The 16,980-nt window shown below is 44.6% G+C and overlaps 1 protein-coding gene across 7 annotated transcripts in view; it reads right to left on the reverse strand.

The window, feature by feature from the left end:
- The window catches only part of LOC128699797 (serine-rich adhesin for platelets), a 350,518-nt gene that overhangs the window by 328,811 nt on the left and 4,727 nt on the right, over positions 1-16,980 (reverse strand). For all 7 annotated transcript variants that reach the window (XM_070102414.1, XM_070102415.1, XM_070102413.1 and 4 more), the window contains exons 2-5: positions 7,780-12,667; positions 6,054-6,189; positions 5,376-5,535; positions 3,316-3,762 (exon numbers count right to left, since the gene is read on the reverse strand). In XM_070102414.1, coding sequence (XP_069958515.1) covers positions 3,316-3,762; positions 5,376-5,535; positions 6,054-6,189; positions 7,780-12,570 — 5,534 coding nt within the window. In that variant the 5' untranslated portion in view covers positions 12,571-12,667. The remainder of the gene's footprint in view (positions 1-3,315; positions 3,763-5,375; positions 5,536-6,053; positions 6,190-7,779; positions 12,668-16,980) is intronic.

Consider the following 16,980-nt stretch of genomic DNA (forward strand, 5'->3'; position numbering starts at 1 on the left):
GGAACACTTCTAAAACAGCTTAAGTAATGTGCTTCAGTTAATATAAGACAAAAACCAAGGTAGAGTTAAGACAAGTGGCGCTGATGTTAAGAAAACATCAGTACAAACTTCATTAACTCGTAGTGGATTATACAAAAAAGTCTCGTTTTAAACCATTTCTTGTTCAATTTCCCAGCGTCACTTTTGTAACGTCCCCTGCAATATTATTTTCTTAGGCTAGAAAAAGGTACATACATTTATTAAACAACATTTAACCACAAATAAACTAATAAAGCGACTGTGACACGTCCGGCAGGGGGGTATCCGGGTAAGAGCAAGCAACGTTCAAATCTGAACGCATTAATTTTGCATTACCTTTTTTTTTTTTTGCTGAACCATGCGTTTCACACCAAGGCAAGGTGACCCTAAGAAGAAAACACTTTCACCATCATTCATTCAGCAGATGTTTAGCTAAACATCTGCTGAAGTTACTCAGGTTAGGTAAAAATGGTACGCGATACCTACAAGTAACTGGAAAAAGAGAAAACACAGAACCAGGAGGTTTTAAACTGTCCTAGTGTTTGTATTTTGATTTCTTTCCAACTAGGTTAGCTTATGTTGAGACAAGAACTTTGGGTAGCTTTAGATGCGAGTTGGACGGGAACCTGAGTGGGATACTATGGCTGGGTGAATCAGACCTGCCTAGCATGGGCTACTAAGGCTGGTGGAATGGTCATTCCTTCTTGTGTTTGTTCTCTCTCAGTCAAAATTAACCAGATAAACGTCAATAAACGTAATTTCAATCAGGCCAGAAAAACAAGAGGATACAGTTGGAAGTGTTGCTTAAGGTGGTTTGGTTTAGTTTGGGTCTTAGTCATATAAGATTTCGTTCGGAGTTTTAACCCCGGAGGGTTAGCCCCCTCGAGGACTGTAACTTATTTCCATTGGGGTCCTCAATCTTGTCTACCAGGATGCGACCCACACCAGTTGACTAACACACAGGTACCTATTTGCTGCTAGGTGAACAGGACAACAGGTGTAAGGAAACGTGTCGAAATATTTCCAACCCGCCGGGAATCGAACCTGGGCCCTCCGTGTGTGAACCGAAGGCTTTAGCCACCAGGCTACCGGGCCACCTACAGGTACAGCTTTTGGTTATCTGACCGAGGTCTTCCACTGGCTTACCCCTCCACCCCTTTAAAAATTATAGTTATAATTATAACCATTAGATATAATGTGACGGATAAGCGGGAAATAGCCGAGCGTGGAGAGCAGAATACGACACAAGACGCGACGCTCAACTCCACAAACTTTCACCTCATTATACCGTTTTTGTCGAAGTATTTCCTACTAGGAGGGAGAATCAACACCATGGAAACATGACCATGATATGATGCAAGGAAAAACAGACAAATGTAGTATAATGCGATCCTTTATTGACTACGTTTCGCCCACACAGTGGGCTCTATCAAGTCACAAACAGGTCTGAGTAAACATGAGTATATATAATGAGCATAGTGATGTGGAGAGTCAAAGGATCGCATTATACCGTATTTGTGTCTTATTTTTTTATCGTGTTGGTTTTTATACCATTTACCTCCATATGATGCAGATTTACTGACCATATGATACGTTAATATAGCATTAACATTACTTATTATCTACTACTGTGATAATAGTAATTTTAACATGACAAAATAACACGCACAAGGTGAACATTACTGTACTAAACCAAACGAGTATTAAACCCTGATGGGTCACAGAGACTGTGTAAATATCAGCCTCTAAAGCCCTCTTCAGAAGGTAAAATAAAACAGGTAGGATTCCTACTCTATCCTGGAAAATCCTAGAGGGACTAGTACCGAACTTGCACACGAAAATCACTCACTACGAAAACAAAAGACTTGGCAGACGATGCACCATCCCCCCAATGAAAAGCAGGGGTGTCACTAGCACGTTAAGAGACCATACAATAAGTGTCAGGGGCCCGAGACTGTTCAACTGCCTCCCAGCACACATAAGGGGGATTACCAACAGACCCCTGGCAGTCTTCAAGCTGGCACTGGACAAGCACCTAAAGTCAGTTCCTGATCAGCCGGGCTGTGGCTCGTACGTTGGTTTGCGTGCAGCCAGCAGCAACAGCCTGGTTGATCAGGCGCTGATCCACCAGGAGGCCTGGTCACAGACCGGGCCGCGGGGGCGTTGACCCCCGAAACTCTCTCCAGGTAAACTCCAGGCTAAAGAGGGCCTCTGTTATGAGGAGGCGCTACACCCACTGGGAGTCACATGCCGCATGAGTAATGGGAGCCTATCAAGTGTGATCGGAGGAACTGGAGGGTAGCTCAAATTCCTTGACCCAAAATTCATCAGCAATAAGACATTCCCTGGAAGAGTGAAAACACTTCACGCAGAGGTAGAAATAAGTTGCTCTAAAGAACTTCACAAAAAAATTATAATTACCCACTTAATTCATACAAGAGAGAAATTATGGAAGTGTTAACGGCTAAAAAAAAGGATTGATCTTTGAAAGTAAATTGTCCATCCCCTAACTATTACAAGTTAACCTTCTGTGATATTTCGTACTTCATGCCACCTAACGATGACTTACGCCCTCACTCCCATATCTACCAATCAACGACACCAAACCTACTGGCCAGAGCACGTACCCAATGATGGTCCCATGGCTACCGAGTCTGGCAACCCCCTTTTGTTGTACTATTTTCAATAAAGACTGTATACCGACTATCCAAGATCTCAGAGATGGCAATGTGGTTGTAAACAGACTTGTCTTGAAGCAGCAGCATTATTTTTAATTAGGGGGAAGGGGAGTCCTAATGGAATTTTGTTTGGGTGCCTTCAGACCACCTCCCCCCCACCTGGTGACGCCCTTACATTACCGACCACCTTCAAAGATGCAGGTCAACCCAACACTACAAGACAATACGCTCTCAGCCTGGCTATTTATTGAAGAGCTATGACATATTCTAAAGTGCCATATTGTACTAAATACAGCATGCAGGCGTTTTAAAGTGAGGCGAGTACCCCAATGCTCAATATGCAGAGAACTGCCCGTATCTATTTTAATACTCATGGTAAAACCCTGAATCTGTAAGTCATAGAGCTTAGTGAGAGGGAGGTAATGAGGTTTGCTTTAAGGAAGGGAAGGGTAACTGGTCTTACTGAAATTTGTATAACTTGATGCTCGTCTGTAGGATCCACTAGGGCTGCCATATTTAGCAACAGCTGTTCCATTTTCCCCGAAACTAGCAGATTGAATTTTTACACAAGAAAGTTTAAGTAAAAACTTCAATAAAACGTGTAATAAAGTACACTCACCGATTACTGGCGTCGAAGTCACGTTGCAAAGAGCGCTTGCAGTTATCTGTTAGAAACTTGGGTTTGGGTGGCGTTGTCCTGGGCTTACATTCTGTGTTGTCATGGTAACCACACCAGGCGAAGAATTCATCTTCCATCAGACTCTCAGAACCCTGGGGCAGGATGGGTGTAGTGCCTGGGTATAGTGTGAAGGAAGCCTGGCTTGACCCAGGGCTGTGGCGGAGCGGCGAAAGCATATCCATAATATTCAAGCTGTTACTTCCTACTTCAGGAGGTATGCTGCTACTCTCCTCGCAGGCATGGGCACTGGTGTTAGAACAGGGCATGTTGAAATGTGTTTCACAGTTGTGATGCCAGCTGATAAGTACCTCACGATACGTCTTAATGTCCAACTGTTTCTCATCACCCTCCATACACAGAGCATCTCTGAGAGAATCCACCAACCACCTGCATGGACAACATAGGAATAAATATATAATACCGACAAGCACACGACTCAAGACGTGTGTATCAGCTGGGTATCTATCAAAACATTTCGCCTGATCTACCGTCTTCTTCAGTACAATCCAGAAGTGATTAATATTAAAGATAGGAGGAACACTGGAAAGGTAAATATAAGGAGGTCAGTTCCTCTAATACAAGATAAGCATCCGCTCTGTGGCTGCAACAATACACAATTAACCCACAAATTGGAAATGAAAGCGAGATGATGCTTCGGTTTGTCCTTGACACCTGAACTGATGATTCGAAACAGACTAGTTGTGTGAATATAATAATGGTATGCAATACCGACAAGTTGATGAGTAAGACATATGCAACAATTAGGTATCTTTATTCCAAAACGTTTCGCCTACACAGTAAGCTTCTTCAGTCGAATACAGCAGCAACAGCAGACGATGCAACTGTTGCGCGCGTGTATCTTTTCAAAGACTGGTTAATGGCGTTTTAAGACTATCGACTACACGAGGGTCATTAAGGCCGTCCCTAATCTATACCTCAGTCAAGAATACTTTAATCTCTTAAAGTGGGATTAAAGTAACCTCATAGTGTGTATACACCGAGAGGCATACACCTCTTGGTGTATACCGTCCAGGGCAATAAAACCTTCCATCCGGGAGTGAAACTGAAGCCAATTAAACGTTTTGCATTCTGGCAGCACTGAGGACTAAGACACGCATGCAGCACCTGGGTATATATTTTAAAATGTTTTGACAATCAATTTAATAGAGGCAGTTTGAAGGTAATGAAACCGGAGACAGTATAGGTAGCAATCAGTCCCCTCAGCCTTTCAGAAATTATACACAGAAGACAGCAGATGAGGTAATCAGCCCCTCAGGGGCTCTTGTATTGCGTCCAGTTTCAACGCATCATATTACCTCTATATTGAACTGATAAAGCCACTGGCTGGCAAGTCTTCAAATAGACACCATGGACTGCATTGTATCGTCTTTCTCACCTTGTCAGTATTGTACAGTAATATTGTAATGATATCTGGCAGGACTCGCTTCTTCCTCATAACAATATCTTACAAATTTCTACTTATACTCGGTATACACTTACCCTTAATTAGCTGTGCATCTCAGTTTCTATCTTTTGCAAAATTATGTAACAGGTGATTATTATTACAATCATAACTAAGCGCAAAACCTACAAGGGTAACAAAGCGCTGCATCTAACTGGAGAGGCCTGGTCCTAAACTGGACGGCGAGATCGTGATCCCTGAATCACTCACGTATGAGCCAGAACCGAATTTTCTAGTTTTCATCTCTAATCTGTGGACAAGTTATGTCCTGAACTACACATAAGTGTCTGTTTTGTACATTTTGTTGGTATCACCATGCTAGTTACATTCAGTGTGGTAGCTTTATTGAAGAGAAGTTTCGCCTACCCGTAACATGTTGATATGGATCACCTCGTATCTACATGCTTTTTCTCCTCAGTATTTCGACTGAAGAAGACTGTTTGACAGGCAAACGTCTCTACAAGAAAAATATCACACTGCTGCAAACCCGTCTTACTCATCTACTTGTCGGTATTGTATACCCTTAATATAAGTGTACCTGGGCTGGAGATCAGAGAGTACGAGCACCAGGCGGGCAGCGATGTTGCTGGCAGACACATAACCAACACCGTCAGTATCACACTCACGGAAGACACCATCAACAAAGTCCTCTTCTGCTGTCGACTGTTGTAGTAGCGAAGATGCGGGAGAAGCTGCAACTATACAATAAAAGAATTATTTATACACAAGGAGGCTGCAACCAGAAGATATATATATACACAGGCGCGCCTTTTTTCCCCACAAGAAGTCTTGGAAAATTACCCTGCGCCTTATATGCTCAAGGTCAGGGTCAAGGGTAGGCTTTGGGTTACGCTTTAGTGTAAAGTATTAGAGTAATTAACCCCTGACTGTGGTTACTGATATACTGTTAAGATACTTGTCGTGCGCCTTATATGCTGGAAAATACGGTACATTAGTAAGCTCTTAACAAAAACCTAGATGCAGACTGTAGGGTTTTTTATAATCTGAAGAATTTATTAAAAACCTCAGCATCCGATGCACTATTTCTCGGATCACCAGTGCCCACTCATCTGAAGAGTCGATGAGCACAACTCGGTAGTTTATCCTGCAATTAGCACGGGGCTCTTAACCCACAAAATAAAATTCCCCTGGCTCACCTACCAGCCACCACATCATGCACTGAATGCCTCTCACAGAAGTACCATTTAAAACTCACCTGTGTTTGGCATACCTGGAGCAACCTCTGCTCTCCTGCTAGCCACACTCTGAATACTGGTGTCACTCTCACCCACACCCTCGTACACTTCCTCTCCCACACTGGGATTCACCTGGTCTTCATCCTTCACACAAACCTGTACACAAACGTAAATTAGTCATCAATGATGTACCACTAGTTTGTGATAAAAATGTTCAGCCTTGACGAGAGCAGCTTGGAAGTGATGCAACTAATGGGTTCTTTAATATGATCAATTATATAAATCTAAGTGTATGTTTGTATGTTAGCGGATGTTGGTAAAAGTATTTTCTTCGTCGAGTCACCCTCCCTTGGCTGGAGACGGCCTATCTGTTAAGAATTTTATGCATACATTAATGTGTCCCACCGAGGCAGGGTGAACAAAAAAAAAAAGAAATCCTGTCACCATCATTCACGCTATCACTGTCTTGCCATAGGCACGCAGATACGGTACTTTATTTCACTACACACTAAATGTCTCAAACCCCTCCTTTAAAGTGCAGACATTGTACTTCCCACCTCCAGGATTCAAGTTTAGCTAACCGGTTTCCCTGAATCCCTTCACAGAATATTACCTTGCTCACACTCCAACAGCTCGTCAAGTCCTAAAAACCATTTGCCTCCACCCACACATGCCTGCTGATGTCCAAGCCCCTTGCACACAAAGCCTCTTTTACCCTCCCCCCCCCCTCCATCCATTCCTAGGACGACCCCTACCCCGCGCCTTCCCTCCACTACAGATTTATACACCCTCCAAGTCATCCTATTTTTCTTCAAAAAAATCCAGCATCCTCAGACACACCAGGCGTCTATGTACAACGACTTAGCAAAAATACCAAGGCCAGACAAAGTGATCTGAAAACACGCATTAATGAACACAAAATATGACTGCTGATATAACACGAAAGGAAAATCAGTCACCCCCTAACTCCATTCCCAATTGTGATATTTTCCAGTCATCACAAAACGGTTTAAACTTACTAAGACAGTCGAGTCCAACGCCTCATCATACACAAAATCGTAAAGTTTTTCGTATTATTTCTTGAAACCCCTTCAGGTGCAAACTGTGTACCCCACTAAATTTAGGATTCCCTCTTCGTTTCTGTACTGCTGAAGGCGATCACGGTTGAAGAACTAGATACCTGGAGTATACCTGGAGAGGGTTTCGGGGATCAACGCCCCCGCGGCTCGGTCTGAGACCAGGCTCCTCACATTTCGGGTTTTGTTTCCCACGAGTTTACTTCAACATTTGTGACTTAGAGATCCAGGACAGAGCAACAATTCGTACTCTTAAAAGGTATACGAGGAACAGCCGCCTCTTCACACACTCAGTGTCAGCAGCCTTGACAGTAGAGGTTATTACTAATTCACTAACAATAGTCACAGAATAAACCTCTACTTTTAGCGTACACAATATACAATTTTTTACAACGGTTTTGTGGGCGCATATATATTATGGACACAAAAAATATATGAAGACAATGAAGTCAAAAATTGTGAATTTTTACCCCTTTGCGGTTCTAAGCGCTAACGGCAAGTGTCAAGTGGAGTACAAAAGTGGTGTGCATATTTAGAGAAGTGTCCAACACCGTCAAGTTGATGTACAAGAAGCATTCGCAACACTTGGGTATCTTTATTGCTGATATTGCTGGCAATAAAGACACCCAAGTGTTGCACAAGTGTTTTATTGAAATCTAAATCAACTTACCTCAGTGGGAGTGATGTAAAGCACTGTGTCACTGGTGTTGGCTTCTCGTGATGGACAGGCATCATATGCATCCAGGTCCAGGATAACATCACTACCCTCCATGACAACTTGACGCTTGGATTCTAAAATATTCTCAAACGAACTATCTGATGTGTATAATGCCGGCGTTCCCGGAGTAGACTTACACAATTCAAGGTCTGCAGTATCGCCAGTAGGCTCGGTGGTAGCATTAGTCTTGGATTCCAATCCAATAGGCTCAGACAAGCCATCTGCCTCGCATGGTACTGGCACAAGCCTAGTAAATGTACACAGTGAAGAACTCTCTGTCGAGCCTAATTTCACAACTTCCTCTAATCCTCTAACTTCCTCATTGAAAACATCGCCCAGCATTGGTGCTACACTAAGATCACCCTGTACGACCTTCTTACTGGTACTTCTTGTCTCATGTTTCAGGATGACAGATACACAAGATGCAACTCCAGGCACCTCGAAATCATGCTGAAGAGAACATTCAGGTGGTGGTGTTCCCACCTTCAGAGCAGTCTCTGATAATGAAGCCATCACACCAACTGTGGAGAGATCTTTTCCCAAGCTATTGGCAGAACTGGTTTCACCTGTTTCTTGACTGCTGGTAGTGCTAAGATGACTTAATTTCTGGCTAGCAGATGGTGGTTGGCCAGTTACACTGCTAGCAGGTGGTGGCCGGTTAGTTCCATAGCTAGGTGGTGGTGGCTGGTTAGTTCCATGGCTAGGTGGTGGTGGCTGGTCAGTTCTCTGGCTAGCAGGTGATGGTTGGTCAGCTTCTTGGCTAGCAGGTGATGGCTGATCACTTTCTTGGCTAGCAGGTGATGGTTGGTCAGTTCCTTGGCTAGCAAGTAGTGGTGGGTGTGTTCCTTGGCTAGCAGGTGGTGGTTGGTCAGTACCATGGCCAGCAGGTGGTGGTGAGTCTGTTTCAAGGGTAGCAGGTGGCTGGTCAGTTCCTTGGCTATCAGTAGGTGGTTGAATAGTTCCTTGGCTATCAGTTGGTGGTTGGATAGTTCCTTGGCTATCAGCTGGTGGTTGGTTAGTTCCTTGGCTATCAGTTGGTGGTTGGTTAGTTCCTTGACTATCAGTTGGTGGTTGGTTAGTTCCTTGGCTATCAGTTGATGGTTGGTTAGTTCCTTGGCTATCAGTTGGTGGTTGGTTAGTTCCTTGACTATCAGTTGGTGGTTGGATAGTTCCTTGGCTATCAGTTGGTGGTTGGTTAGTTCCTTGGCTATCAGTTGATGGTTGGTTAGTTCCTTGGTTATCAGTTGATGGTTGGATAGTTCCTTGGCTATCAGTTGGTGGTTGGTTAGTTCCTTGGCTATCAGTTGGTGGTTGGTTAGTTCCTTGGCTATCAGTTGGTGGTTGGTTAGTTCCTTGGCTATCAGTTGGTGGTTGGTTAGTTCCTTGGCTATCAGTTGGTGGTTGGTTAGTTCCTTGGCTATCAGTTGGTGGTTGGTTAGTTCCTTGGCTATCAGCTGGTAGTTGGTCTGTTTCTAGGCAAACCGCAGCTGTGACCAGGACCATTCCTTGGACAGCCGAAGCAACTGATGAATCTACATCTAGGCTAGTTAAAGCAGTAGCAGAAGGTACGTCTATTCTTAAATTAACTGAAGTCCTTGGGTCGTGCATTTCATTCTCACTGTTGACCTGCTCACCTTGGGTAATAGTAGTAGTAGTCTCGTCTTCTCCTGTCTTAGAAATGAGCATGTGATAGTCTAGTACATGACTATTCGCAGTACGGGATAGACGAGTAACTATTTCGTGTTTAGCTGCTTTAGTTTCTATCGATTGTTGATCAACAGAATGGTTTTGGTCTAATCTGTGATCAATAGAACCGTTTTGGTTTGATTCTTGATCAATAGAACTGTTCTGGTCTGATTCTTGATCAGTGGAACTGTCTTGGTCTGATTCTTCAACAAAACTATCTTGAGATTCATCAACAGTGGCAGCTCGAAGGTCTGTTTCTTGATCAACAGTGACAACTGGATGCTCTGTTTCTGGATCAACAGTGACAGCTGCATGGTCTGTTTCTGGATCAACAGTGACAACTGGATGCTCTGTTTCTGGATCAACAGTGACAGCTGCATGGTCTGTTTCTGGATCAACAGTGACAACTGGATGCTCTGTTTCTGGATCAACAGTGACAACTGGATGCTCTGTTTCTGGATCAACAGTGACAACTGGATGCTCTGTTTCTGGATCAACAGTGACAACGGGATGCTCTGTTTCTGGATCAACAGTGACAACGGGATGCTGTGTTTCTGGATCAACAGTGACAGCCGGATACTGCGTTTCTGGATCAACAGTGACAGCTGGATGCTCTGTTTCTGGATCAATAGTGACAACTGGATGTTCTGTTTCTTGGCTAACAGTGATATTTGCATGTTCCGTTGTTCCTTGATCAACATAGATGACTGACTCGTTTGTTTCTTGACTCACAGTGATACTTGCATGTTCCCTTGTTCCTTGTTCAACATAGATGACTGACTCATTTGTTTCTTGACCAACAGTGACGCTTGCATGATCCGTTGTTCCTTGTTCAACATAGATGACTGACTCATTTGTTTCTTGACCAACAGTGACGCTTGCATGATCCGTTGTTCCTTGATCAACATAGATGACTGACTCCTTTGTTTCTTGACCCACAGTGATACTTGCATGATCCGCTGTTCCTTGATTTACATAGATGACTGACTCGTTTGTTTCTTGACCAACAGTGATACTTGCATGTTCCGTTGTTCCTTGTTCAACAGCGCTACCAAGCTGGCTAGTTCCTTCACGGCTTGCTAGGATACGTTGTTCAGTTTTCTGGCTAATAATGCTAACAGACTTTGCCGTCTCAACATTGGGACTTTTATTTTCCATTCCTCCTGAATCGTCACTCCATAACTCTGGCTTAGAATCACTATCAAGCTCAGGAAAATTAGCAGCGTTCTTTTGATCGTGATTAAGGCAAGAACCACCAGTGTCTTCGAACAAATTCGAACTGTAGTCTGGGCTTACAACTGGATCACAACTACGTGTATAATCAAAATCTGAACCACCATCTACCCTATAATCAATCACTTCCACCTCTGAATCTATTTCTTTATAGTATGGTTGTTTATTTTCGTACACGTAACTGTCAGTAGCACTGGCATCGTGGAAAACATTTCCATTTTCGTAACCTTTACAGTCTGCATGTGTTACTCTGGTCTGCTCTGCATCATCAATTTCACTAACTGTTCTAGTTGTATAATTTAATATACTGTCATTAATATCCTCTATCAACGTGACGTGCAACACATCCCCTTGTATGAAAGGTGTGGTATCAGGTCCTGTGTTAACTGTAGCGAATTTTATCCCTGGTCCGTCTGTACTAGGCACTTTATTTTTGCTGCAATAACAAAATTGGTTACAGCAAGTATCACACTGTGCAAATGCAAAGTCTTCTCTGTCTTGTCCATGTCTGTATAATCCCCGACCCTCATTCATACCGAAGTTGTATTTTGTGTCATAATCATCATCATCAGGGTCTGGTATGCAATCACCTACAGGCATTTCCTCTGTATTCTCGTTACTTAATGAACTAGTTCCAGAATAATTTAGTATACTATCACTTATATCTTCTAAAAGGCCATTACTATCATCATAGCAATTTCTAACGTCTGAATACTCAATAGGTGTGAACCCGGGCAAGGAATCATCCACGACACTGTCGTGGTCCAAGGAGTAATCCTCAAAGGAAGAGTGGTCAAACTTCCAAGTTTCCAGAGCGTCAAAAGCTGGCTTCTCAGGCATGTCTTCAGACACTGAGAGCTCTAAGTCATCGTGTAGATAACTCTCGCTGATGTTGACAAGCTGTGTAGTTTCAACTGTAAAGGTACTGTTCATGGAGTTCTTTATTGCACGAGCAGGCATTCTACTCTCATGCATCGTAGCATTTAAAGTTTTAGTGCGCTCTTGTCGTGAAAACTCTGTAATCTTTGCTCTACTCAAATCCCCTTCGGAGTGATCTAAGGAATGACCTTCCAAGGCAGAATCGTCCGCCAAGGAAGAGTTATCCCTTTTCCCCGTTTCTTGAGCGTCAACGCTTGGCTTCTCTGGTATGGCGTCTTCAAACACGCAGAACTCAGACACATCGTGAAGAAAACTCTCGCCAATTTTCACCCGCTGTGTTTTATCGACTATAAACGTACTGTTCATGGAGTCCTGTACTGCATGAGGAGCGTCCATGCTACTCTCATCCACTGTAGTATTCAAAGCTTCAGTACTCTCGGGTCGTGAAAACTCTGCAGTCTCTACTCTACTTACCAAATCATCTTTGGAACAACTTGCTCTATTAGAGAAGTCTTTAAAAACTATTTCATTATTTACAATGTTAGAAGCGTGACACGCAGAAGTGAGATCAGGGTTAGAAATATTTTTACCACATTCTGAGTGAATTGGGAGAGTTTTCTTCATTATTCTCGAGCACTCTGGGGTTTCCTTTTCCAAAGGCGAACTAATTAAAGGAACCGGACTCCTAGTCACTAAATTTCCATCTGGATCCTGAAACGAAAACGTTTCATTAAGAAGTGGGTTGATTGCCCGAGACCTATTCTGGTAATTGACGCTGGGAGTGCTAGATGCCGCGGGAAGCAACGTACTAAGAACAAATTTGCGGTCACAGATGTTATGTTGTATAAATTTGTGCGGCGTAACTGTGGCAGTAGAAGGCAGTTGACCACCAGTGGGCTGGCAAGCACTAGGGTCATTCTCAATCCTCTCTGAGATCACATCCATAATGGCAAGTCTTGGTGCAAACACCTCGTTAGTATGGGCAACCACCTGGCTAGTAGGGACTATCGCCTAGTGGGTCTTGATACAATCACGTCGTTTACTGAAAAAAAACAAATAACAAATCGTTACTGGGAATTTACGTATGAAGTCAAACAATTTACACATTTAATATCGTCTTAATTAGTATTCTAAACAGAGACAGTAGTTCGTCATGGTCAAGGTTGAGCAAGGGAGGGGTCACAGGTACCACAGGGAATAACTTTAACATCGGTACAAGGTTCTGCCAATACCCAGAAGTGGCTATAGTCTGAGGGTTCATAGCAGGGTATAAGGAGATGGGTAGAAGGTGCCAGTCACTTAGGATAATAAGGTAAGGTGTCGTTCATCATCATAAAAAAAAGATGCTGGCCAGCTCCTAGGAAAAAAAATAAAGTGTATGACAGGTAGTGGGAGCCACCTCTTACCCGGCCTGGTGTACATCACCTAGGATGACACCTCCAGTTACCCTGCCTGGTGTACATCACCTAGGATGACACCTCCAGTTACCCTGCCTGGTGTACATCACCGAGGATGACACCTCCAGTTACCCTGCCTGGTGTACATCACCTAGGATGACACCTCCAGTTACCCTGCCTGGTGTACATCACCTAGGATGACACCTCCAGTTACCCTACTTGGTACACATCACCTAGGATGACACCTCCAGTTACCCTGCCTGGTGTACATCACCTAGGATGACACCTCCAGTTACCCTGCCTGGTGTACATCACCTAGGATGACACCTCCAGTTACCCTGCCTGGTGTACATCACCGAGGATGACACCTCCAGTTACCCTGCCTGGTGTACATCACCTAGGATGACACCTCCAGTTACCCTGCCTGGTGTACATCACCTAGGATGACACCTCCAGTTACCCTACTTGGTACACATCACCTAGGATGACACCTCCAGTTACCCTGCCTGGTGTACATCACCTAGGATGACACCTCCAGTTACCCTACTTGGTACACATCACCTAGGATGACACCTCCAGTTACCCTGCCTGGTGTACATCACCTAGGATGACACCTCCAGTTACCCTACTTGGTACACATCACCTAGGATGACACCTCCAGTTACCCTGCCTGGTGTACATCACCTAGGATGACACCTCCAGTTACCCTACTTGGTACACATCACCTAGGATGACACCTCCAGTTACCCTGCCTGGTGTACATCACCTAGGATGACACCTCCAGTTACCCTGCCTGGTGTACATCACCTAGGATGACACCTCCAGTTACCCTACTTGGTACACATCACCTAGGATGACACCTCCAGTTACCCTGCCTGGTGCACATCACCTAGGATGACACCTAGTTACCCTACTTGACACATCACCTAGGATGACACCTCCAGTTACCCTGCCTGGTGTACATCACCTAGGATGACACCTCCAGTTACCCTGCCTGGTGCACATCACCTAGGATGACACCTCCAGTTACCCTACTTGGTACACATCACCTAGGATGACACCTCCAGTTACCCTGCCTGGTGTACATCACCTAGGATGACACCTCCAGTTACCCTACTTGGTACACATCACCCAGGATGACACCTCCAGTTACCCTGCCTGGTGTACATCACCTAGGATGACACCTCCAGTTACCCTGCCTGGTGTACATCACCTAGGATGACACCTCCAGTTACCCTGCCTGGTGTACATCACCGAGGATGACACCTCCAGTTACCCTGCCTGGTGTACATCACCTAGGATGACACCTCCAGTTACCCTGCCTGGTGTACATCACCTAGGATGACACCTCCAGTTACCCTACTTGGTACACATCACCTAGGATGACACCTCCAGTTACCCTCCCTGGTGTACATCACCTAGGATGACACCTCCAGTTACACTGCCTGGTGTACATCACCTAGGATGACACCTCCAGTTACCCTACCTAGTGTACGTCACATAGGATGACACCTACAGTTACCCTACCTAGTGTACATCACATAGGATGACACATCCAGTTACCCTACCTAGTGTACATCACATAGGATGACACCTCCAGTTACCCTACCTAGTATACATCACCTAGGATGACACCTCCAGTTACCCTACCTAGTGTACGTCACATAGGATGACACCTCCAGTTACCCTACCTAGTGTACATCACATAGGATGACACCTCCAGTTACCCTACCTAGTGTACGTCACATAGGATGACACCTCCAGTTACCCTACCTAGTATACATCACATAGGATGACACCTCCAGTTACCCTACCTAGTGTACGTCACATAGGATGACACCTCCAGTTACCCTACCTAGTGTACATCACATAGGATGACACCTCCAGTTACCCTACCTAGTATACATCACATAGGATGACACCTCGTTACCCTACCTAGTATACATCACATAGGATGACACCTCCAGTTACCCTACCTAGTATACATCACATAGGATGACACCTCCAGTTACCCTACCTAGTATACATCACATAGGATGACACCTCCAGTTACCCTACCTTGTGTACATCACATAGGATGACACCTCCAGTTACCCTACCTAGTGTACATCACATAGGATGACACCTCCAGTTACCCTACCTAGTGTACGTCACATAGGATGACACCTCCAGTTACCCTGCGTGGTGTACATCACCTAGGATGACACCTCCAGTTACCCTACCTAGTGTACATCACATAGGATGACACCTCCTGTTACCCTACCTAGTGTACGTCACATAGGATGACACCTCCAGTTACCCTACCTAGTGTACATCACATAGGATGACACCTTCAGTTACCCTACCTAGTGTACATCACATAGGATGACACCTCCAGTTACCCTACCTTGTGTACATCACATAGGATGACACCTCCCGTTACCCTACCTGGTGTACATCACATAGGATGACACCTCCAGTTACCCTACCTTGTGTACATCACATAGGATGACACCTCCAGTTACCCTACCTAGTGTACATCACATAGGATGACACCTCCAGTTACCCTACCTAGTGTACGTCACATAGGATGACACCTCCAGTTACCCTACCTAGTGTACATCACATAGGATGACACCTCCAGTTACCCTACCTAGTGTACATCGCATAGGATGACACCTCCAGTTACCCTCGAAAATTCTCAGTGTTTCTGGAGTCCGATGCTAACTTCTCTGTGAATGGTATATACAGTACGCTGTTCTACTTTGTCCTTTATTTACCCTATCCAATATGTGCTCTAATACACCATTATTCATCCGTCTGCTATTATTAGGGGAGGGCTAAACTCGTAGGGATTATACAGCGTCTGGGGGGAACGAAACGTAATAAAGTTTGTTCTGGGTAAGGGATTAGGTTTGATCTTAGGAAGGGGAGTGTTTAAGGTTGATCTGATGGAGGGTAGCTCCAATTCCTTGTATCAAAAACCCTTATTCAGTGTGAAAATGCCTCCTTTCTGCTCATCCACATCTGTATTACCAAACCAGCGCTTTCCTATATCCTTTCTAAATCTAAATTTTTCCAACTAACTCCATGCTGCGAGTCCTGTCTTGGGTAGATATTTTTACCACGTTACTGGCATCCACTTTAAGGGATTTCCTATCTGCAGTTTCATTATTATCAAAAAGAAGCGCTAAACCTGTAGTTTTATTTAAATTCCAACAAGAAAAAACATACAGAAATATGTTACATGGTTACATTTACAAAAGAAAGCTTAGTCTTATATTATTGTGGTGCACGTGTTAGTCCAGCGGTTCTTACCAGGGGGGGAGGGAGAGACTAAGTAATTTCCAATGGGGATGGGGGGGGGGTTAACTCAGAACAGTATAAAAAATATCTCGCTAAATGTGTTCATTTTATGTTGTGTGTTTGCGATCTGTTCATTAACAGACTCTCGAGGTTAAACAATCGAAGTTAAGAATGAAAACTAGTTATGTGGCGGAGACGAGGACCCACTGTGATGTAGTGGAGACGAGGACCCACTGTGATGTGCTGGAGACGAGGACCCACTGTTATGTGGTGGAGACGAGGACCCACTGTGATGTGGTGGAGACGAGGACCCACTGTGATGTGGTGGAGACGAGGACCCACTGTGATGTGGTGGAGACGAGGACCCACTGTGATGTGGTGGAGACGAGGACCCACTGTGATGTGGAGACGAGGACCCATTGTGATGTGGTGGAGACGAGGACCCACTGTGATGTGGAGACGAGGACCCACTGTGATGTGGTGGAGACGAGGACCCATTGTGATGTGGAGACGAGGACCCACTGTGATGTGGTGGGGACGAGGACCCACTGTTATGTGGTGGGGACGAGGACCCACTGTTATGTGGTGGGGACGAGGACCCACTTATGTGGTGGGGACGAGGACCCACTGTGATGTGGAGACGAGGACCCACTGTGATGTGGTGGAGACGAGG

Source organism: Cherax quadricarinatus, chromosome 81 (genome assembly GCF_038502225.1).
Source record: "Cherax quadricarinatus isolate ZL_2023a chromosome 81, ASM3850222v1, whole genome shotgun sequence".
In the NCBI taxonomy this organism is placed as follows: Eukaryota; Metazoa; Arthropoda; class Malacostraca; order Decapoda; family Parastacidae; genus Cherax; species Cherax quadricarinatus.